The sequence below is a fragment of the Salvia hispanica genome, chromosome 4 (assembly GCF_029641045.1).
Source record: "Salvia hispanica isolate PSC_SH4W2 chromosome 4, Shi_PSC_v1, whole genome shotgun sequence".
NCBI classification, from domain to species: domain Eukaryota; kingdom Viridiplantae; phylum Streptophyta; class Magnoliopsida; order Lamiales; family Lamiaceae; genus Salvia; species Salvia hispanica.
In genome coordinates, this window is record NC_142695.1 from 6078647 (window position 1) to 6101891 (window position 23245).

The following is a 23245-nucleotide window of genomic DNA, read 5'->3' on the forward strand; positions in this document are numbered from 1 at the left end:
CCCCTACCCATTTGCTTGTAAGACTATAAATTAGATTTGTACTTTTTATTATGTATAATAATTACATATATATTGATACATAAATAATGAATTAAAATGGGTGAGCCCGATTTATATAAATTAAATCATCATATATTAATTATGTTCAGCTTTGGTTTGTATTCAAATAACACTACTATGTAGCTGCACATAAAATCGGTCAAGCGTATGAAATCCAATTCTTGATTCTAATCTCTTATTAGGCTTCTCCTAATATTGATGTTTTATTGATATATGAGATTGTACATTACACCAACTAGCAACAAGAATAAATACGTAAAATCGAATAGGAATACTGCCCCCTTTTAACTTCGAAGGTCACAAATTAAGTTAGAATTTTGATATTGAAAGGGTCGAGATGAATTTAAAAATAAAACTAAATATAAATGTTATTATATAAATAAAATCATAATATAAATACAATATTGTATTTCTCTTCTATTTTTCATCCTTTAAATTCGATGTATAATAGTTTTATTTGTAATACTCCATTAACAAACACATCTTTTTAATATGAGGATTTAAGCCGTCATTTAGTAATTGGCCTCACATACAATTGCGTAGAAAATTCTTTATGAAGTGTCATTTTTGACAAAGCCCATTTTTACTGAGGCAATGACTACCGGTAAGTGATACGATTAGTAACAACTTAACTAACAAATAGATCAAAGGAAAATTTTCATGATTTCTTGTACAAACCAATTTCTAACCTCCAATCTGATACAATATTTGTTAAAACATTTCACCTCTGTATACATTAAAATAAAATGTTTTGGTTGAATTTCAAGCTCATAAAAAGCAACTTCAGAAACATGATGGATAACGCATAGCGAGGTGAAGCAGCTTCTCCGAATCAAATGCAAAAAATGAATTAATTTAGATTTATTGTAAACAAAGATGTGTTATCTTAACTCAAACTCTCGAGTTACCATCATTTAATATTTTAATCTTTATAAGGAATAATCAAGATGAAATCATTTAACTGTTGCAACAACCACATTTTGGAACCCTAATTTATAGTTTTCTAGAATCTAACCTACATCAAAAATAGCTTAATTGTGCATAATTTTGTCACAGTTATTTATCTTAATCAATTGATGTTGTAGACCATGCAACTAATATTTAATTAAATCCCACACACAAATCTTTAAAAGGTAGTGAGGGGCCAATATCCTGTGCTCAAGTATTTAGCCATGTCGAGAAAAAGTTCCTATACCTTTTTAGAAACATAATGACAAAGATAAGAATATTGACAAATATGTATAATTGTAATTTTTACCTTTTAATAATATAGCTAAATGATTAAATAGCTAATAAATAACTCTTACTCCATTTAGCAAGTGTTTATAATTAGTTCTTGAGTCACAATCTCGATCAACTTCTTGCTAAAAAAAAGAAGAACCAATGAGTTACATCAACTCTATTAATGAAGTATCATTTATAGGCATTAAATGAGTGCACCACCTAATTGAATACAAATTAAATATGAAAAAGTCGACGTAGTCTTCGAAAGGAATGGAAACACCATATAAAAATGGGAATAATCTTGTTACCGAAAAGGTCAATGAAATCAAACTTTCATACTTTGATATTCAAGGAATAGCTTGAGATATGTTCAAAATACAAGTGTACGTGTTACATTTTTCGCCAAATTTTTCATTATCATAAGTTTTTAATAGCTAACAAATACCATTTCAAATGCTAACAATTATTGCCTAGTTATTAACTCGGAGCTTTAAAGCTGAAAATTATAATATTAAAAGCTTGAATGATTGAAACTATTAGTTACTAATCTAACACTACTAAATACACCGCATATATACACATCATTATTCTTTTTCATCATTTAATTATCTTTGATATTAATCTGAGGTATAACATTTAGGTGGTGTTCAATTATTCGAGATCAAAGTAGTTCGATAATATTTGAAATCAATATTAATTTTGTGACACATATATACCAAGAGTCATGAGACAAAACTATTCCTACGTACGTGCCAATGTCCCTAAACTAAGGTGTTATTCGGTTGCAATGACTCATTGTTATGTGATTATCTATCTAGACAAGATTAAGATGTGAGATTATTTTAGTCGGAGAGATGGTTATTACTCCCTCCGTCCACGATTAAGAGTCTCATTTCTAAATGATGCGGGTTTTAAGAAATGTTAAGAAAAGTGAGTGAAAGAAAGTGAATGGAATATAGGTCTCACTTGTATATATTAGTTTTAAATGATATGTGAGTAAAATGAGTTAGTGGAATGTGGGGTCTCTTCACCATTTATGATAATTATGAACCGAGACTCTTATTCGTGGACGGATAAAAATGAAAAAACGAGACTCTTATTCGTGGACGGATGAAGTATTAATTTTCACATGATTAATCATCTAAGATTAAATAGTGATCAGATTGACTCTCATAAATTCAATATAGTACTTAATAGTAGTATATATTAATCATGAAATATATAGTGTTGCAAACAGAACATCTCTAAATTGAAACTACTCAATCCACCAATATATCAAGAGATTATACCATTTCGAATCTATTAATATGAAATCGGCACCTTCTTACCGGACTATTTCCCACCTAAACTAAACCGGTTGCCGGTCAATCATGGTGAAATGGAAAGGTCGACAAATAGTTTGAAGTTGGGCCTATTGCATTTATTGCAACCCCCATCTATTGCTTTCCGTACCAACTGTCTACCGGCATTTCCCGGTCAACTTTACCTCATCTTTATTGACTATGTTTTTCTACAAATTATAGATTACAAATTTAAGAAGTGCAATATTAGAATTAATCATGTCCAATTTTATCGGCCTAGCTATACACAATTTTTTACTTTTGGATCAATGATTCTTTTGATCTCATGTTGTTTAGCGTGTATTGGGAAATTGAAACATAAAATTATTAGTCAAAGTGTAATTGGCTTTCATTTCTTTGCTACTATTCATGACTTCAAATCACACACAATTAAATAAGTAAAATTTGCCAATCCCCTTCTTTCACCGACGGTGCGTGTTTATCCCACTATAAAAATTAAAAACACTACCTTTATATGTATACTTCCTTTGTTTTTATATAAGTATCATATTTAGTTTCTTTTTTTAAATTAAATATTACTATATTTCAAATCAAAGAATATGATTATGACATTCTTTCTAATCTTATCTCCAATTAATACTTTTCAAATTTCTTAATTAATGGCGATCATGCATTTATTACGGTTCATATCAATCAATACATAAAAGTAAACCTTTTGTTTTCATAATATGAAGTATATACGCTTTCATTTTAATTAAACCAAATATATATATAGACATGTAATAATGTGGAAGTTACATATGAAGAAATGTTTTTTAAGTCGTTAATTAAAAAAATGAGATAATATAAAAAAACAATAAGCTGTAATCCAAAAACGTATCCCCACAAAAAGAGAGATTGTGAAAAAGAAAAGCAAACTTCTCAAAAACTCTCTTCTTTCACACTTCATCTCTCTCTCTCTCTCTCTCTCTCTCTATGATGCTCTTGACGAAGACATATGGAGGAGGAAAAGAGCAAAGAGCCGACACCAACAGAGGATTCTAAACCATCAATATCCAATTACAATAATCATAATCAAACCATGATGATCATCAATCAACAAATCTGCAACACCAACACCTTATTCGATGATCATCTTAGCTTCATGGACGGTCACGATTTCGCCTGCCCTTCTTCTGCATTCGACGATTTTTTCCTGCCGCCGCCGCCGCCGCCGGAGAGCTCCGAGATGGCCGCCACCCCCAACGCCTCCTCCATCTCCTCCTCCTCCGCCGAGGCTGCTGCCAACGATGACCGGAAAAGGATCAATCGAGCTGATGAGGATGAGGAAGAAGAAGCAAATAATGAAGACAAGAGTAAGAAAGTGTAAGAACTAAAAACCCTTTTTTTTATATGTCTTTGACTTGGAATTCACACATTCACACTCATGGAAATTAACGGAGAAAGTGTCTTACCAATTAAGTTGTGCTTCAGTGTCATCTTTATCACGATTATGGATTTATTTTTTGAATTAAAACCCACAATTTTCTAATATTCTGAACTGAATAACTCGAATTCTCGACCTACTGATTAGAAGGGAAGCGTCTTACTGATTGAGTTGCGCTTACTAATGGGGTTTGTGTGGTGTGTGCGTGATCTGATTATTGGGGAAAAAATCTCATGATTTGATGTGTGATGATGTTTTTGTTTCTTGTCTTTGTTTTTTATGTTTTTATATTTATTTTTTCAGATTGAAACCAAAAAAGAAAAATCAGAAAAGGCAAAGAGAACCAAGATTTGCTTTCATGACAAAGAGTGAGATCGATCATTTGGACGATGGGTATCGATGGAGAAAGTACGGCCAAAAAGCTGTGAAAAACAGCCCTTTTCCCAGGTATTTTTTCACACTCTTCTTTCATCTTTCCCCCTAATTATAGTATAATTAATTAATTAATCACTAATCAATAAAGTCAATTTCCCTTGCTCGTGAATATAAAGGGATGGTGGTTAAGAAAAGTAGGTCGTCTTTAAATTAATTAATTAAATCATACCATAATCGGATCAAAATTAAATTATTTAAAAAATCACCTATTATGTGTTTTTATGTGTAGGAGCTACTATCGTTGCACTAGTCCAGCATGTGGTGTGAAGAAGAGAGTGGAGAGATCTTCCGAAGATCCATCAATTGTTGTCACAACCTACGAAGGCACGCACACTCACTCCTGTCCCATCACGCCACGTGGCGCTGTCGGCTTCGGCATTTCCCCGGTCGAAGCCCCCTCCCCCGCCCCCGCCTTCCACAGGGGTGGCGCTTCGTCGTCCCTTTTCGCCATGCCTCAAATTCATCACTATCCGCACCAACAACAACAACAGCAACAGCAACCGCGACGACCGTATTTTACAAACTTGACACAAGCATCACCTTTGAGTTTTGGGAATAGTACTAATTCTAGGGTTCCACCTCCATTTTTGCCATCATCAACAAGTAGTGGATTGAGAGATCATGGTCTCCTTCAAGACATGCTGCCATCTGAGATGTTGAAGGAGCCAAAAGGGGAGTAGAGAGTAAGTTTTTTTATTTTCTTTTAGTTGGTAGAATATTTCATATTTTCATTTTGTCATATTTATTAGCTAACTAGCTTTGGAATTTTGGGGTTTGCTTTTATGTGTGAATCCCATTTTATAGACTAGCTCTATTGATCATGTAAAATTATTTCACTAGTTTTGTCTAGGAGGGATTAGTTCTTTTGTTTGTTATTGTATTTATACTTTAATTTCATCTACATATGGATAGTTTTTTAATTTAAGTTATATGAAACACCCTTTGTGAATGGGGAATCATGTCCTATTTATACATAGAACTTAGGGTTTAGATTTGTAAATATATGGCATTAATTACATGTGGAGATTAACTAGTTTGCTTATGAGAATAAGCGTGGGAGTTGGAATTGATAACATTCTTGGAAATGAAGACTCTCAAATAAATGATGTGGGAATTTTGGAATGTGAAAAATCGTGTGAATTCATTGCGTGTAGTTTAAATTTTAGTGCAGGTGCAAAAAATTGCAAAAAAAGATTCATTAACTGATGGAGTAGTACTATTTTATTGAAGTTCATTAATGTGGAAAATTGTTTTATCTTTTATTTGACTTGGCGACCATATATAGATTGATTTACCATATGGAGAGTGTTTTTTTTTAGTATATATGAAATCAGCTGACATATGATGGATTTTGTCTTCATGAATTATATGTTGATAAAAGTTTTATCAGTTAGCTAGTTGACCATAATCAGAGAGCACTAATTTTATTAGTAAATAGGAAAAAGATAATAATGAATTACTTACTATTGCATATTATTAATATTGTGTCGGCACGTATTAATTAGAATATGCAAATATATTTCTAAATTAATATTAGCGATTTGTTGCTTCTTTTTTTTAATCCTTTTCGTTATTTGTATTATTTTCTAGCTCTTTATTTCTTGGAAGTTTTTCATCTCTTAATTTACAACGTACTGCTATCAAATAATATAAACTAACTTGTCGATATCGAGCTACTCAAATAATATAAGTGTACTATAAATAAGACCCCTCAACTTAGCAAGTAGCTAAAAAAAGTAATGATCCCCTCAAAAAAATTATGTGTAGCATGTGTTGAATATAGATGTGCCATTACCTAAATTTTTAATAGGGACCGAGCTAATTACGAATTAAATTTAGCTTCTATATATTTTACCTTATAAATTATAATGTTGCCTTAGTCTACTCCACATGGTTAGCGGATTTTTCAATTTGCGCTTGTATTTAATTTTAAAAAAAAGATAGGTAATTGCCCTATCAGGGTGCGTTATATTGCTAACTATTTAAATTGCTAACCCTGTTAACTCATCAATATAGTGTATTAAAAATATCAACACGGTGACATCAAAATGTCAACACATAATATCAACACATTATATCGAAGTTCAACAAAATTATGTGTTGACATTTTAATGTCATCGTATTGACATTTTTAATATACTGCGTTGATGAGTTAGCAAGTTAGCAACTTAAGAAAGTTAATAATTGATCACACCCCTTGCCCTATATGAATAATTTATAATTAAGTACTCCGTGTGACTTAATAAAAAAATGTTACTTATATATACGGAGTATATACTTTTTTTTAAAGTAATAGTAGTATTTCGACAATTCATTGAATTGAATGTTAATTATCAGATGTTATCATATGGATAATCGAACTGGGATTCCATTTGGGGAATAAATTAATCCGAGTATTATATGTAAAATAAATATATTAATATCATTTAAAAAAATTATGTATACAAATGCCATGAACAATAAATATAGCATGACTGATATTTACCCTTTTCATTTTATAACCAGTGATGTTCTGTATATATATTTTCTTAATTTTCTCCATGCATTTATCGACAGTCAACTAATGAATCGAAAAAATTATTGATTAAAAAAAAGCCTATGCTTTGTTTTAGTCAAAAGTAGAATCCCTTGAATGTGGTTTACAGAGATAACACACTACTTTAATTTTAATTAATTGTAAATACCAATTTCCATATTTATTCATTTATTTTGTGCACTACTTGAATCATCCAATTATAACAGCACAGACATTGCAGATATGCATTTAGTTAGTGTATAAAGTAAGCCTATTTGCGTCTACATAGTAGATACCTTAAATATGACTTTAAGTATCTAAATAAACGCTATTTTTGATAATTATCTTCAATACTTTCTCTTCAACAATTTATACGTATATAAAAAGCGAGTTTTGGCCATTATTTTGAATGTTTATAAGTTTTGAGTAACATCTTGAAAATTTAGGAATTTTGAGTGATGGTCATAAAATGTTAGTACGTTTTAATAGAATCACATAATAACTCCCCTAGAGTAAATGTCATTTATAAAATAATATAGGCATATGCAACTGCCGATGGGGTGGGGAAAACATTAAAATTAGTGACTTTTGAAATCTATGGCCAAATTAATGTTAATACATTAATAATATATGTAACCCCACATGTAACGACCGATGATGGTGTGATACAACTGCCGATTGTGTAGGGAGGAAAATATTAAAATTAATGACTTTTCAAATCTATGACTAAAGGTATCCATTGATTAAATCATAAGTTAATATTCATTTTAATTATTATTCATTACCTAGAAAATGCATTTTTGTTACTATAATGTATAGTGGAATTTCAAAGGTTTTAGAAATTATTGGTAGCATTTAGTTTTTGTCTATAAATACATGTTCTTTCATTGTAGAATTATCTTTTCAGTACAAACATTAAATAAATTTTAAAATTGCTTACTCAAGGGATTCAACTTCAGCAGTTGACGGCGGGAGCTCTTTTGCAACGGTTAATGAAGTCGAAGGCGATGGAGATATTTTCCTATAAAAGGCAAAGAGCTGAAGACGCGAGTCTGTGGAGAGAGGGTCGTGTAACAGAGGTGAAAAGAAAATAACACTTTTAAATCTTATTTTAAGATCATTCTCTATTTAAGTGTTTTAGTTCATAATTAAATTTTTTCTTAATGGTATTATATTTTATTTTTTGTTTATTTTGCTTGAATATTTTCTATCTTAGCGATGATAGTTATTTTTTCTCAAATAAAGAAATAACAGAAGCTGACTATTTATAACATTTGGAAGCTAAAATTGTTCGTTTGTCGCCAACTTTATTCATACTACTATCAAAATAAGAGTAAAAAATATTTTAAGTCGCACATAGCGCGTAGGTTAATACTAGTTTAACATAAACATCGAGCCTTCCACGACATAATTCAAGCAACAAATTGAAATTCCAAATCATTTCTCACCTTTCATGAATCATCATGACATTGTTTTGTGTTTTTCAAAAGGTCAAACAAGTTTGCAACTTTCATGAAATATCAAAGCTTTACCATTTGTACAAATAGCTCCAATTGTCAAGCCAATAAAATACAATTACCAACCTAATAATTCAAAACAAAACTTTCCTTAATTAGATGATGTACTTATTCATGAGATAGTGTACACAAGCGTTTGAGTTTGAGTGGACCATCATGATTTAGACCAAAGTATACAATAGAGAACACAGCCTAAAAAAAATTTTGTATATGAGACTGATAACTTAAAACTAGTTTTCCACACCAACTAAGGCTGCAGATTGATTTATACACTACACTAGCAAGTTAATTGCTCTCTACCCATAATAACAACACAACGACAGCCGAGCCCAAGCCTGAGCACGAGGCCGAGCACGGCATAGAAATCTGTTACAGCTAAGCAGAAATACATTATTGCAACATCATCGAATTCATGATATAACAGTTGGGTTACTTTAGACAGCGATACGAGAGGGACGAGTTTGTGACTAGTAAGAGTGCTGCTGCGGCTCCTCCACGAGGATATTGGTAATGTCGCTCACCCGACTATCTTATAGTTAGGAACTCGGTTCCCCTCATATTTCGCCTGAACGGGTAACCATCATTTTTGTTCATACAGATCACATTCCTGCAAAAACACACATTAAAACTTTCAATAATTATTATTTTTAAAAAGATTTAATAAAAGGCTCAACGTATAAAAATTGTGTAGAAGAGTAGAAACCTGAATGCTTATTCTTCCACATCCACTCCTGAGACGCCTGGACAAGAAGCAAAATATTTAAATCCTCAACTTTTTTTTTTTAAAAAAGGGTGTCTGTTTAGTCAAATCTGACCTGTTGATAGCGTGCAGGATCGTTCGCTGGAGCTTGTGCATACCCAATTTCCTAAAATAGTGAAGATAGTGGTTTCAGGAAAGTGGATTAGGTTTTTCAAATAGCCAAAGGAAAAGAACTCCACTCATCTGATCCTCCATTCCTTACCTTAGTGCCTTGTTTTGCAGAAAATCCAGGGACATGGTACTGAATATTGAATGAAAGAAAGAAAAAAAAGAATTTAAATTGTGAAATCCATGCGTCTACATTTATATATACATGTAAACTGACCGATGATTGAGCAGCCTGCTGGAACGGCTTGGCTTGGTTATGGATCTGAGCTTGCATTTGAGGAGCTTGTTGCAATGATGGTCCTGATGGGTGAGAATGCAGCTGAGGGTGCGGGTTAGACGGCTTCTGTTGCTGGGGCTCATTCAGCGCAAGCTCTGCAGGTTTCTCCCACTACAAAAGTATATTCGATATGAGAAATGTTTATATGAACACGGCACAAACATATAATACACGATGAGACATTCCACCTTGCTTTCACCAGTCAAGCTGTTGTAGTAGTACTTGTATCCATCAGGGGAAGTGTGCTCGGACCAATTGCTTGTAGCAGCAGCCGGAGTACCACCAGTAATGGCAGGTGAGGGGTTAGTTGTTGTCGTTGCTGAATCTCTGGCTGGTTGCGTGTTAGCTGTGTTTGCAATGGGCTGAGATACCGCTCCAGGCCAAGGAGACTGGAAGGAAGAAAAAAGATTCTTTACAATATGTTTACGGAGTAAATTTGTGAAGGTAACAACGATTTAGAGATATGTATATAAGCAATACCTGCTGTTTAGCAGCTACTTGACCCTGATGAGTTGCTAGGTTTTGAATCGCCGGTTGTCTCTGTTGCAGCTGCTGTTGCAGCTGATTTAGAGCTTGTTGAGAAGACTGGAAAGTAGCCTGTAGAGTTTGTTTCTGTTGTGACAGCATTTGAGCCAGCTCTGAAGGCGGCTGATTAAAAGGTTGAAGTTGTTGAGGATACTGTGGCTGATTCCCCACTCCAGGAGCTTGTCTGTGAGCAGAAGAAGCGCTATGCTGCACTTGTATCTGGGAGGGAATAGATGGTTGACTGTTCTCTCCTGGCAGAGATTGTGATGGTGGGGCCTGACTGTATGGGGTCTGTATCAGACTGGGTTGCATCTGTGAGCCCGGTAAACTATGATTGGAGAACGATGTCGTGTTTGATGGAGGTAACTGCACAGGCTGTGGTGACTGAAGAGGTCGCTGCCAGGGAGATAGCTTTGAGCCATTAGAAGGAATTTGTGGTACGGACTGGTTATTATTCTGAAAAGAATAAATAACAGAGGTTAGCCCCTCAAAAATAAGATGCTTTCAACAATAGAGCTTAATTTTCCCACTTACAAACTGAGATATAGGCGCAGACAAGGCAGGAGGTGCAGGAAATGAACTGTCCATACTGCCAGGAATAGCTCCAACAGGATACTGGATTGCCATAGAAAACATAAGTAATATCACAGGCGAAGAAGAATAGGATGAAAGCCCCATGACCACTCGTAAAATAATACTAGTCAGTAAGCTCTTACTGGAGTAGAAGAAGCGGCCATATTCCCAGGCCTAGGCTGATACTGATTAGGATAACCTTGGTTACCAGCATGAGAAGGCGGTCCTAGATTCTGCGTGCTTGGCCACGAATTAGGATTGGGGCCACCTAATGGCTCGTGATGATCTGACGGAGTTCTACAGATGATCACATGGAGTTCCATTAATTCTCAAAAAATTAGAAGCCTTTGAAATTTAGAAGTTTTATGTTAGCAGTAAGTCACAAGAAAGAACCTGATCCCAGGGGCAGAAAATCGAGGGCCAGGTTCACCAGAAGAAGGAACACCTCTACAGAAGGACAAACAGATGTGCGATGAATTTAGGTGCATTTATATGACTCCCTAAACAAGGAGATGAAAATGAGCAGTGTGCAAAGCTACCTCGAATCTCCAGGTCTAGGTCTTTTAGGATCAGCAAATCTGACAGTTAATGGTTGTTCACAGCCCTGTGATCCATAAACCGAACAGTACGTTTATCATTGATCACAAGTACGAATGTGGATATCCGGAATTAAACAACCATTGAGGAAATTTTAAGGGAACATACCCTCATAATATATATTCCATTTAGAGCATCAATGGCCGCTTGTGCCATCTCTCTCTGAGAGTATTTGACAAATCCACAACCTGCACAATGTCAGAGAAAAGAAAATATCAAAAAAAAGAAACATAATTGCCTCTAACTCCTGTAGCCTAACCATACAACAACACCTTTAAGTGACGTAAAAGGCAAAAGAAATATTCTTTAGCTTATATAGTAAATTGAAGTCCCAGTCCTGAATTAGAAGAATTTTCAAGGATATTCACATCACATATTTAGCAAAAGATGAAAGAGAAGCCTTGGCCTCAAGAAAGGGAACAACATACCACGGCTCTGCTTCATCTCATCACGCATAAGATAGACATCCTCAACTCTACCATAAGGTAAAAAGATCTGAAGAGTAATGCCAGTCATTATGATACTTCAAACAAGTAACAATGACAGTAACAAACAAATGGTATTACGATAAATTATGTAATCTAACAAGCCACAAAAGGTGCAAAAATATCAAGAATAATTTATGCAATGAAATGCAACAATATATGTAGAAAAAAGCTAGCTTTGAGCAGAAAAACATACCTCTTCAACTTCCTTCTCAACAGCCTGTTTGTTCAATGACCCAACAAATAGCTTGTATTCGGTTGCACCTGAGATCAAATTTACAGACCAACATTTTACCAAGTAACTAAAAGTATTAAATCACCCATGAAGATCAATAAAAGAGTCTAAGGCAATAAATATATTCACAAACAGACTATTTTGAGCATTAAATATTGTAGAAAGACAAGATTATCAAAACACACCAATACGTTCTCGCTCTCCATCTGCATATCTGACTTGGATAGGAGTCATTCCCTGTGTAACCCAGGAATAAATATATATATGTGCACAAGTGTAAGCTATAGGCAACTGAGGAACTGACAGAAAGATATACCCCAGGTAACGTGTACTGGTTATGCAATGCAGCAATTGCCCTGTCAGCCTCGTCAGGAGAAGCATATTTAATGAAACAGCATCCTGCACAAGCCAAAGTTGGCACCAACATTTTACAATGATATTCATTCTTTATCCGAGAAAAAAACAGGGCACAGTAATTTTAAAGCTTACATTAAATTATTTTAGGTAAATACTGAAGATAAAAAAAAATATAAAGATACTCCATTTATATCACATTAAGAAGCATTAAATATATCTGGATACAAACCCATATAATTCTAAAGCTAAAACTCATAGACAACACCGAACAAGGTACAATAACAGCTATTCTTTCATAACTAAAGAAAAAAGGCAAGGTAAGAAGAGCTTAAATAAAAAGCAAGGTAAAAAGGGCCAAAATGGATAGCATAAGTTATATTACATCACAACTTAATCAGATAATTACCAAAACCATCGACAAAATCAAAATATCACCAACATACCAAACGTTATCTAAGTCATCACTCGTAACAAGATAATTTTATGCACAGCTAGTCAACCACAAACCAAGAGATCATACATCATCAATTTGTTCAAGAGATGAACACAGAATTTGTGACAACAAATTTAAATTAATCACAATCAGATACGGAATGTGAAAATAAGCACTTTGCAAGGATAATTAATGCACAAGCTTTGTACTAAAATAAGATGGTATCACCCAACTGTGATAACTGTAACAAACACAGATTATCTTTCTTAAGTAATCAGATAAACTACCAATTACAATCTAAATTAAGTTAGCAGAGGTGCTAGACATAGACAGAACAAGTAGTGTTACAACAAAATAATAAAATAAAGATTTAAATGATTGTGATAACACAACCACAACTAGCACAATAATCGTAGGCAAAACTAAGGATCTACAAGAAATTGCTATTGCAAATAGTTAATACACAGTTACACACTATCAGAAAACCAACTGAATCGTGACAGGTAGTAAGGTAACACTCCTAAATGAATCATTCCCCACCAGACTGAAAAGAACTAAGGATCTAAACGAAATTGCTATTGCAAATAGTTAATACACACTATCAGAAAACCAACTGAATCGTGACAGGTAGTAAGGTAACACTCCTAAATGAATCATTCCCCACCAGACTGAAAAGAACTAAGGATCTAAACGAAATTGCTATTGCAAATAGTTAATACACACTATCAGAAAACCAACTGAATCGTGACAGGTAGTAAGGTAACACTCCTAAATGAATCATTCCCCACCAGACTGAAAAGAACTACTGAGGGGGTAAAAAGAACCAAATAACAAATCGTTAATGGATGAAGAAGAATGAATCAGTGTTCAGGTTAAGTGGAGCGCCAAATAAAAGGGACCTTGGAAATTGTAATGCCACTAGAACAACCGTCTGCATCAACATATAACAATAGGAAATAGCTATGGTTCATCACATTCATGTGAAATTCTACAACAGCTGCTCCATAAACTAATGGGCACACAATTGGATCAGTAACATAAATAGTGTATCTCATTCATATTCTGCTATGAATATCTATACTAATGAAAATTGAAATAAGCTATACCCATCAACATATATGCATCTACGGAAGTGCATCAACGGAACTAACCAAAGGATCTTCATTCAACAAAGTGCATCAACGGAACTAATCATAGTTAACCCAGCAAGGTCCACTATTCCAATCACATTAGAATGTTAGAGACACAAAACAGATACACTCTTGCAAAATCCTATACCACAATACTATTTATCTAATAGGCTGAAATAAAATGTAGATCAACACAACACATCCACCATATTACTGATAAGAAACGTTACTATCAAGGGGATAAAACAGTGTTGTCGGTCTAAAATATCCAGTACGCGGTACTACTTTGGTTGATCTCGGATCATACAATGAAAAGATTCACAACCGAATATCATGGTCGACAAAAAATAAAATGAGACTGTCCAGATCCAATCATTAATGCAAATATGATACAGCAGAGTAGAAAATAAAACCAAGCTGCTTAAGGAGCTCACTTTCATGTAATTTATTATGGCATGAAACCAAATTGGCCATACTTGCATGCGCATACATATATACTTTTCGCATCACAATGAGAGGAGAAAACTGAAGATAGTAGATGACATGATATTTACATATAAAGTGCCCATTCATACAATCATCATCATCATTATGGCTAAAACCACATCCAATCAAGAAATGTATAAAGTTAAAAAAGCCAACATGTTCAGTTGAGCGAATGGATTTGGCCATACAAACAGTTCAAATAAGTCAATTTCTGAACACAACATAAATGGTTGGTTTGCTGGAAGTTTTACTGACTATCAGAGTCAAAACTAATAGCATGAATCCCCATCAGCTAAATAATACAACACACACAAAATCCAGGAGATACTTATGTGGCACCACATGAACACAAAGCTAATCAATCTCACAAACAAAACACAGCCGCAACAAAAATATTATACTGAAGATAACAAGGATAATCATATGGTCTCAACAATGAAACAGCTACAACTTAATCAAATCCATCAGCACGGAAGCAGTTATGTGTTCAGACCAGCGGCCGTGAATAGTGAAATATTGACAATGGCCCCAATCTTAAGCACCAGCAGACATAAATATCTTGATTTAACAGCACATGTAATTTGCAGAACTAGACAAAAAAAAATAAACGAGAGAGGGAGAGAGATTTCACCACAGCCACTGAATAGTAACTTGCATACACAAACATCCATAAAACTGATTAATGCACAAGACTGGAGAGAAAATGTAAAGAGCTGTGATTACAGAATGAACCTTATCACTTCCAATTCATCTCAATCTTTCCAAATTCGACATACACCAAACATGTACTTTTGCAGAACTAAACGAATAAAAATAGAAGAGACAGGAAGAGAGAGTGGGAGAGAGAAATTTCACCACAGCCACTGAATAATAAGTTGCATACACCAAACATCCATAAAATGATTAATGAACATTACTGGAGAGGGAAAATGTAAAGAGCTGTGACTAGAAAATAAATCTCATCACGTCCATAATTCCATTTCATCTCAATCTATCCACATTCACCATGCACTAAGCAAAATGAACTAACTTAAACCATGCACAGAAGCTTATAAAGTGAAACCATTTAACAGCATTCAAGCAAAATTAAACTACCACGATATGTAAAAAAATAATTTTAACCCATTCATGAGATAAACAACAGATTATTGTCTCCCACGTTACAACATAATTTTTGTCAGAGAATTAGTGTAAAGCAAAGTTAACATGTTCTAGACTGTGCCACATCTAAAGAGGTCTACAAAGGCCAAAATTGTTCACCCTCATTAGTATACAATGGTTAACTTATGTAATATTTAGACTAGTCTTCTTCTTGGATGATGGAGCATGTACAGAAAAGAAGAAGGCGAAATGAACAACTGACGAGAAACATAAGGCTACAATGGCATCCTTCAGCCCTCCAAAGGACCTGAAAAGACACTTGCAAATAATTTTAATGTAGTAAAACACAGCATAAAAACATACCTTGTGGCTGGCCAGTCCTCTTATCCTTGATCATAGCAACTTCCATCACACGCCCATGATTTTCAAATAGAGGTCGGATCTAGAAGAACATAACAAATAATAAATACGCCTCAGTAACAACAATAGAACTCGTTTACAATTGAAATTGCTCAGGAGAGAAGTTCAAGAGCATGTCCTTAAATGATCATCAACAATGCATATATTCAAGAATTGAAATCATCGATACAAATAACTTACATCATCTTCTGTGGCTGTCCTCGGAACAGACCCAACAAATAGTTTGGCGAATTTAACTCCTTCTCTGCCTAAAAAACAAAAGAAATTTTTATTAATTCAACTAGCACTATATGTGGCAGTGGACCAAGACGAACAACACAAAAAAAAAAAGAATTTTTATCCACAGTTCACAACATCATCCCATATTCAAACTATGACCATTAAGGTAGTAAACAACAACCATCATAAGGAAATGACATATTGAAAAAGAAACTTGAAAACTATGATATACTAGAATAATAAAGATTCCAGCTATCATTATCTCCAAGCACCAATCTAGTACATCTCCAGAAATCTATTCAAGAAACTGACCAAGAATAATTAAAAATTATGACAAGCATCAAATCCTTAGAGTTCAATATTTACCACTCTTTAGACTCTCATTACCAAATATTTTCACATATTACATATTGACCTTTGTCCATTCTTTCATCTAAACTGGGCCGCACAACAAGTGCAAACATCACGATGCAATCTAACTTTTGACCTATAGTCCAATAAAGTAACACCACTCAAACTCACAAAATACCTGGAGATCTTTCTCTACCAGGGTAACCACGTTTTTGGCCCGAGAGAGCTGTAGGAGGCCCCCCATAGTTATCAAACCCAAAGCCTGCACCATCACCACCGCCTCCATCCATTGGTCGAAAGCCTCCAGCTTCACCATCACTGCCAACCGACCTTCTAAAGCCTCCACTATCACCACCACCTCTACTCATCGGTGGAAACCCTCCAACATCTCCACCGCCACCACCCATCTGCGGAAACCTCCCGCCATCACCTCCAAATCCGCCGCCCATTGGTCGAAATTTAGCAGCATCAACCCCACCTATCGGTCGAAACCCTCTTCCCCCAATTCCACCCATCGGCCCAAACCCATCTCCGCTGCCAATCGGCGGTCGAAACCCCCCAATTCCATTCCCAATTGGTCTCATTCCCCCAATTCCATCCCCAATTGGTCTCAATCCCCCTCCTCCAACGCTTCCCACGCCGCTGCCGCCGCTAGGCGGAGACCGGTAGGGCGGCGGGCTGTCAAACGCCCTAATATTCTCCCTTCCGCCGGTATAACCATGAGTATTGTCGCGCCCCCCTCCTCCACCGCCGTCTCGATAATTATCCTGTTGACGACGGTGTATCGGAGCTCCGCCGCCGCGGGAGTGCCTATCGCCTGAATTATACTGGTGAGGTGGAGCGCTGCTATTGCTATACCTATCAGAACCTCTACTCCTATCGAATTTCTCCATCAAACTTGCAAAATTGGATAAAACCCTAACCCTCTATTTTCAAAGCTGAAGATTTGTGCAGAGAAATTGAGTGACAGAATGACCAAATCATGAACAGAATACCAAACGACACCGTTTTTAAACCAGTGTTTTCACAGGAGTACATAAATTTTTTTTATTGGGCTTTTTAAATTCAAATCAAGCTCCAAAGCCCAATTTCAGTTAATCTATTTCTATTTCTATTTCTATTTCTAACTTTCTGAATATTCTGGTTTTACAAGATTATGGAATTTATAACAGTAAAAACCCTTTGTCTTACGTATTTTTATGACAATATTCTTTAGGGTAGGTATGAGCATTCGGATTTCGGATCGAATTTTAGCCCAATTCGATTCGATCCAACCAAAAATCCAAAATTTCAAGAAAAAATAATCCAATTTGATCTTAATTGTCCGAATATCCGAATGTGTAAATTTGAAATCCGATGAAATCTGATCTGGTCCGATATATCTAAAATTGCATAAAATATATATAATAATCTGTAAATCCAATTCTAAAAATCCAAAATTTTGAAAATCTAATCCCAACAAAATCCAAAAATATAATAGTGCCAAAAATATAATTAGAATTGTTCAACACGGAGTTTTATATGTGATAAATATGTTTTGGATTACGTCGAATTTTAAAATATCCGATCTGATTCGAAGATCCAAATATTTTAAAATATCTGAACCGTACCAAAGATCCGAACTAAATTTTAAATTTCGTTTTTGTTCAAACTAGATTTTGAATTTAGGATTTATACCCTACTTTAGGGAATTAAATACCCATATGGTTTGTTTTCTGCATGTCTCCTAATAATAGATGATGAAATGCTTTAACATAATAGCCCCAATCTATTACGTAGATTTCTTTAGGATAGGAGTGTACCTTTTTTATGGAATTCTCACATTTTTGTAAACAACAGTTTTTGTTAGGAAAATGAAATGCTAACAAGTTAACGATAATGAATTAAATCAAATATGAACTCATAAATCTTTTTAGTAGTTGACCTAAAATATAATAATATTCCTTGTTTATTTAAGAAATCTTTTCTAGTAGTGATATATGGCATGTTTAAATCGATTATAAATATCTACTCCGTCCATCTCAATGTAATATATTTGTATTTATTATTATGGTTTCCCAAATTAAATGATGCATTTCATATTTTAAAAAAGTTTAACTAACTTATTCTCTTTTGAATTTATTATTATCTCTTCTCTAATATATTTTATTATTATTTTTCACTTTAACTCACTAATTTTCTTAATTTATATATCCAAATAAGTGAAAAACATGTCACAATTAACTTGGGGCCGAGATATTAATTAATTGTTGGTGTGCATGTATTGTGAGTACAACCAAAATTATTTATGTGATGAAATAATAAAAAGATATGAAATTCACGTGCTATGTTGATGAGCATCACATAATTGAAGTGATGGGTCCAATAATCCCCTCACCCACAAGGCATGATTTAGCCTTCATTAAATACAAATATGTTATACGTTTTGTAGAATAATGTTGTCGCCATATCTAAATAATTTATGTCCCTCATAATTCAATGCATATTCATATGTGTTTGGCCAATGGAACGACCGTGGATTCCATTTTCATTAATATCTCATGTCAGAAGAAAAAATATGCATTTCAACATTTTACAAAAATATATCGCTTGATGTTTACACAAAAATAATATAGTGATGTTTATTTACATTCGATTAGTGTGTTAAATTCTCTAAAAATTATGTCTCACATCGACTTGGAATGATTCAATCTAATTTATATAAGTATGGATAACTCTCCCCCTTATGAGGTCTTTTAAGAGGTGAGTGGCTCATCTCTAATATAGTATCGGAGCGGGCCCAAGTCGATGATGGTTTTCTCTTTATCTCTTATCTACCTCACGATTGGAAGACCGATGTCCTTTCCGGCCCACACGTGAGGGGGCGTGTTAAATTCTCTAAAAATTATGTCCCACATCGACTTAGTTGTGATCCAATCTAATAATATAAATCTAATCTATATAAGTGTGGATAACTCTCCCCCTTATGAGGCCTTCTAAGGGGTGAGTGACTCATTTCTAATATAGTGTGTATTAATATGAATGCTCATTTTCTACCCAAGAGTGAACCGACCTCTTTTGGTTATTTGAGAATTTTAAAATATAAGTCCTAATTATCTGACATTTTAGAATTTAAGATTAAATTCGTTTATCTTTCAGAATATAGGATAGTGTTACGTGAACTTTTACAAATAAGGATTTTATTTTTTGTTTTTATTCTTTTTTCCTCTTCATTCTAATAATATTTCCTTCAAAAAATGTATGAATGCGCCAAACTATCCATTTGTGAAATCTATTTAAAATAAGTCATACGCGTAGGGCTGCTTAACCGGCCGGTTCCGGTTCTATCCGGTCCGGTTTGACCAGGTACCCGGTTACAAATTTTCATGAATCCCGGAATCGGAACCGGAACCGGATCCGGTCGGTTCCGGTTCGGAACCGACCGGGTAAGAACCGGTCGATTCCGGTTACGAACCAGATCCGATTTATAGTTTTTGATTTATTTTTTTTTAAATAATTCAACATCTAGAAATATAGCAATTAATACCTACAAATTCAAATAAACACACAAAAATACAAATCAACAAGATAATAATATTTATCATCCAATACCTAAAAATAATAATTCAATTAATACCTAAAAAATAAAATCAACACAACAAAATACTAACTAGTATACAACCAATATTCCAATAAGATAATAAATAAGAGTAATTTAGTTAAACTTACCGTAAGATTAAGATCCTATAATATTATTATTTATTCGAGAAAGTTACGTAGTATATTTATATTTGATATTCATAATATTATTAGAATTTAAAATTGAAAATCTAAAATTGATTTATTATTCAGTTCCGGGTAAGAACCGGTCGGTTCTGGGTAGAACTGGAACCGAAACTTTTTAGAAACATTAGAACCGGTACCGGAACCGGAACCGGTGAACTGGTTCCCGGTTTCTCAATTACCCGGTCGGTTCCGATTCCGATTCCGGGTACCCGAGAACCGGAGAACCAATTAAGCAGGCCTACATACGCGTATATTTCGGTGAGAATTGAAGTGTGTATTTTTGGAGAGAATGCGGTGGTGCAATGCAATATTTTTCATTTTTTAATTTATTAAATTAATTTTCTCACGGGCAAAACGTGTATTTTTAGGGAGAATGTGGCCGTGTAATGCAATATTTTTCTTTTTAAAAATTTATTAAATTATTTTTTCCATTGGCAGGGTGTGTATTTTTGTGAGGGAAATAATATACGTTTATGGCTTATTTTAATTGGATTTCATAAATGGGTAATTTGGTCCAATCATATATTTTGTAAAGACAATAAGAAAAAGAAGAGAAAAAAAATGTAAAAAGCCAAAAAATCTTTATTCTAAAATTTTCGTGCACCTCGATTATGTATTCTGAATGATCTACTAATTTAATCCAAATATAAAATATCGGCGAATTAAAATCTATATTCTAAAATTTCACTAGCTATTCTTGGGTATCAAAGCTATTTTTAACACCCTATATTTATATTTCCACAATCGAACTACAATATAATTGAGCACTTCACATATGTTATTCATTTTGTTAGGGAGTACTTTTTACTTTTATCTTTATTGTTCTACTGGTATATATTTCTAACTATGTATATTTATATATTCTTATTAAATTAAAATTATTGAAAAGGTACAAGACAAGTGTCATTAATCACTATATTCTAACTATTTGTATTTATATATTTTAATTAATTTTAATTAAAACTATTGAAAAGGTACAAGTGTCATTAATCACTATATTCTAACTATTTGTATTTATATATTTTAATTAATTTTAATTAAAATTATTGAAAAGGTACAAGTGTCATTAATCACTATATTCTAACTATTTGTATTTATATATTTTAATTAAATTTTAATTAAAATTATTGAAAAAGTACAAGTGTCATTAATCATAAAGGGAATCGGATCGTGCCCAATGTTGTAGATTTTAGAATGTAAATGAATTTTCATAAAATAAAATTTAATTTCCTAACGATACTATTTCTGTATGTATACAAATAGAAAACCAAATTGAACAGACGGTTAATCGTCACTTCATAACCCGAAATTGGAACCGGTGCAGCATTCCGAACCGTTAGACGGTTCGGTTCAGATTCAAGAATTTGAGAAACCGAAATGGCCGGATCAAAACCGTCGGTTTGAACCGTCAGTTCAACAGTTTAAAGTAGGTTTCAGGCTAGAGTGTAAACTTTTTCAGGTGTAGTGTTGCATAAAAGTGGTGAGAATCGTCGGTTTTCTGTCAGAACCCGGTGGTTTTGGCCATAAACCGTGGACTAAACCGCAGGTTCTGCGGTTCCGGCGATAAACCGACCAAAATTTCAATTTTCAATTTTTTTTTAAATATGATTTTTTCCAATTTTTCTCCTATAAATACCCCCTTCCCCGTCATTTCTATTCACCTCATTCATGTGTTGACAAAGATTTCTCTTCTCAATCTGTATTTTCTACTCTCATTCTCATACTTCAATTTCAATATGTCTTCTTATTGTGATGAGGACATGCATCCCCTTCTTCCACCCGTACCACAAAGCAGTAAAAAGTCTAAGTTATCATCAACTATGTCTATATTTGTTAAACATTACAAGAATGTCTCAATAGTGTCTAGTAGCGCTGATACGCTATCTCAAGAGATGACATCGGAGTTTAATGCATGTTGTAACTACTGCAACAAAGTCTACAAATTTAATGATGGTGGGGGATATCGTACTCTCATACGTCATATGAAGATAATTCATCTGATCGAATATGGCATGCCCCTACCACCAACTAGGCAAGTCAGGTAAAAGAACTACGTGAGCTTTGATTCCCCAATACAATTGAGCATTGAGGATACGTAGGCACCTTAACTTAAATTTTAAATCTAAGTTGAACTCAAGTCCTTTTTCCGTTATTTCTTTTTTTTACATTTGTTTCAACTTAAAAAATATGCAAATATAATTAAATAATTGTATTTGTATATACTCTAGTCAGTGAATGAGACTTCTCTATAAGACTAAATCCTTGAAACTTTTGACAATTCTACCATAGTTATTGATTGTTAGACTAAACTCAACATTTAAGGTTGTATTGCTAAAGGTGTCCTCAATTTAGTCATGTAGAAACATCTTCTTCGCCGACCAAGAGTATATACTTATATATTCATTGTTCAAAACTTCAAGTCTTTTTTGTAGGGTCTTGTTAAAATTTACAAGTATGTTTTAATTTATTATTTAATACTTCAGGACTTCAAGTCTTTCGTAAATTGCAATCGTTATAACTTATAATTGTAACTTGTAGTCTCATTGAAATTTATATCAATAAATTGCAACTATCATCCTTATTGTTTGAATTTTATTTATGCGCCTTTTGTAGATAAATAAAAACTAAAAAGAAAAAAAATGAACCGTCGAACCGGACCGGAACCGTAGGTTTCGGCCCAAAACTGGCAATTTTGAACTGCCGCCTGAACCAGTGGTTTTTTTGAACCGGAACTGGAACCGCTGAATACCTTGTCGGGCTGATTCAGGTTCAAGGAATTTCTGAATCATGAACCGCCGGTTCCGAACCACAACCGACGGTTCTTGAACTGTAATGTAGTACAAAAGGTATTCACGAAGAAGGGATGCTTGCTAAAACTATGTATCTAACTAAAAAGCAAGTAAATTGGTTTATTTTGGATTTTTAACAAAAAGCTAGTGCAAGAC

General features: G+C 33.9%; 2 protein-coding genes and 1 long non-coding RNA gene across 4 annotated transcripts; 1 reads left to right on the forward strand and 2 right to left on the reverse strand.

Moving 5' to 3' along the window:
- Positions 1 to 3582: 3582 nt before the first annotated feature.
- WRKY48 (WRKY DNA-binding protein 48) lies at positions 3583 to 5371 on the forward strand. The gene is made up of 3 exons (XM_048091023.2): positions 3583 to 3950; positions 4315 to 4458; positions 4676 to 5371. Exons 1-3 carry the CDS (start codon positions 3583 to 3585, stop codon positions 5124 to 5126), a joined length of 963 nt encoding a protein of 320 aa, XP_047946980.1. The 3' UTR covers positions 5127 to 5371.
- On the reverse strand, positions 3790 to 4294 carry LOC148927133 (uncharacterized). The gene is made up of 2 exons (XR_016137795.1): positions 4040 to 4294; positions 3790 to 3898 (listed from the first exon to the last, which is right to left on the reverse strand). It is a non-coding gene; the product is annotated as an uncharacterized LOC148927133 (long non-coding RNA).
- A 3300-nt stretch (positions 5372 to 8671) lies between the features above and the next one.
- Positions 8672 to 17527, reverse strand: LOC125194094 (flowering time control protein FCA-like). 2 transcript variants are annotated; one of them, XM_048092119.2, is made up of 19 exons: positions 16714 to 17527; positions 16146 to 16213; positions 15909 to 15987; positions 12355 to 12437; positions 12224 to 12275; positions 12000 to 12067; positions 11747 to 11813; positions 11427 to 11506; positions 11261 to 11325; positions 11115 to 11168; positions 10865 to 11018; positions 10683 to 10763; positions 10104 to 10604; positions 9812 to 10012; positions 9564 to 9734; positions 9441 to 9479; positions 9294 to 9344; positions 9182 to 9218; positions 8672 to 9085 (listed from the first exon to the last, which is right to left on the reverse strand). In XM_048092119.2, exons 1-19 carry the CDS (start codon positions 17426 to 17428, stop codon positions 9078 to 9080), a joined length of 2574 nt encoding a protein of 857 aa, XP_047948076.1. In that variant the 5' UTR covers positions 17429 to 17527; the 3' UTR covers positions 8672 to 9077. The 2 variants fall into 2 exon arrangements, with proteins under 2 accessions (XP_047948076.1, XP_088912561.1); XM_089056435.1 differs by lacking the exon at positions 9441 to 9479.
- Positions 17528 to 23245: the final 5718 nt, after the last annotated feature.

Bases quoted from the DNA above. Each gene is read 5' to 3' on its own strand.
- WRKY48 (XM_048091023.2), top strand. From the start codon at position 3,583: ATGGAGGAGGAAAAGAGCAAAGAGCCGACACCAACAGAGGATTCTAAA. The intron at 3,951-4,314 runs GTAAGAACTAAA...TTATTTTTTCAG, and splicing joins GAAGACAAGAGTAAGAAAGT to ATTGAAACCAAAAAAGAAAA. The intron at 4,459-4,675 runs GTATTTTTTCAC...TTTTATGTGTAG, and splicing joins AAAAACAGCCCTTTTCCCAG to GAGCTACTATCGTTGCACTA.
- LOC125194094 (XM_048092119.2), bottom strand. From the start codon at position 17,428: ATGGAGAAATTCGATAGGAGTAGAGGTTCTGATAGGTATAGCAATAGC. The intron at 11,326-11,426 runs GTATGTTCCCTT...TATGGATCACAG, and splicing joins ATGGAATATATATTATGAGG to GGCTGTGAACAACCATTAAC. The intron at 9,345-9,440 runs GTAAGGAATGGA...TCACTATTTTAG, and splicing joins CTGCAAAACAAGGCACTAAG to GAAATTGGGTATGCACAAGC.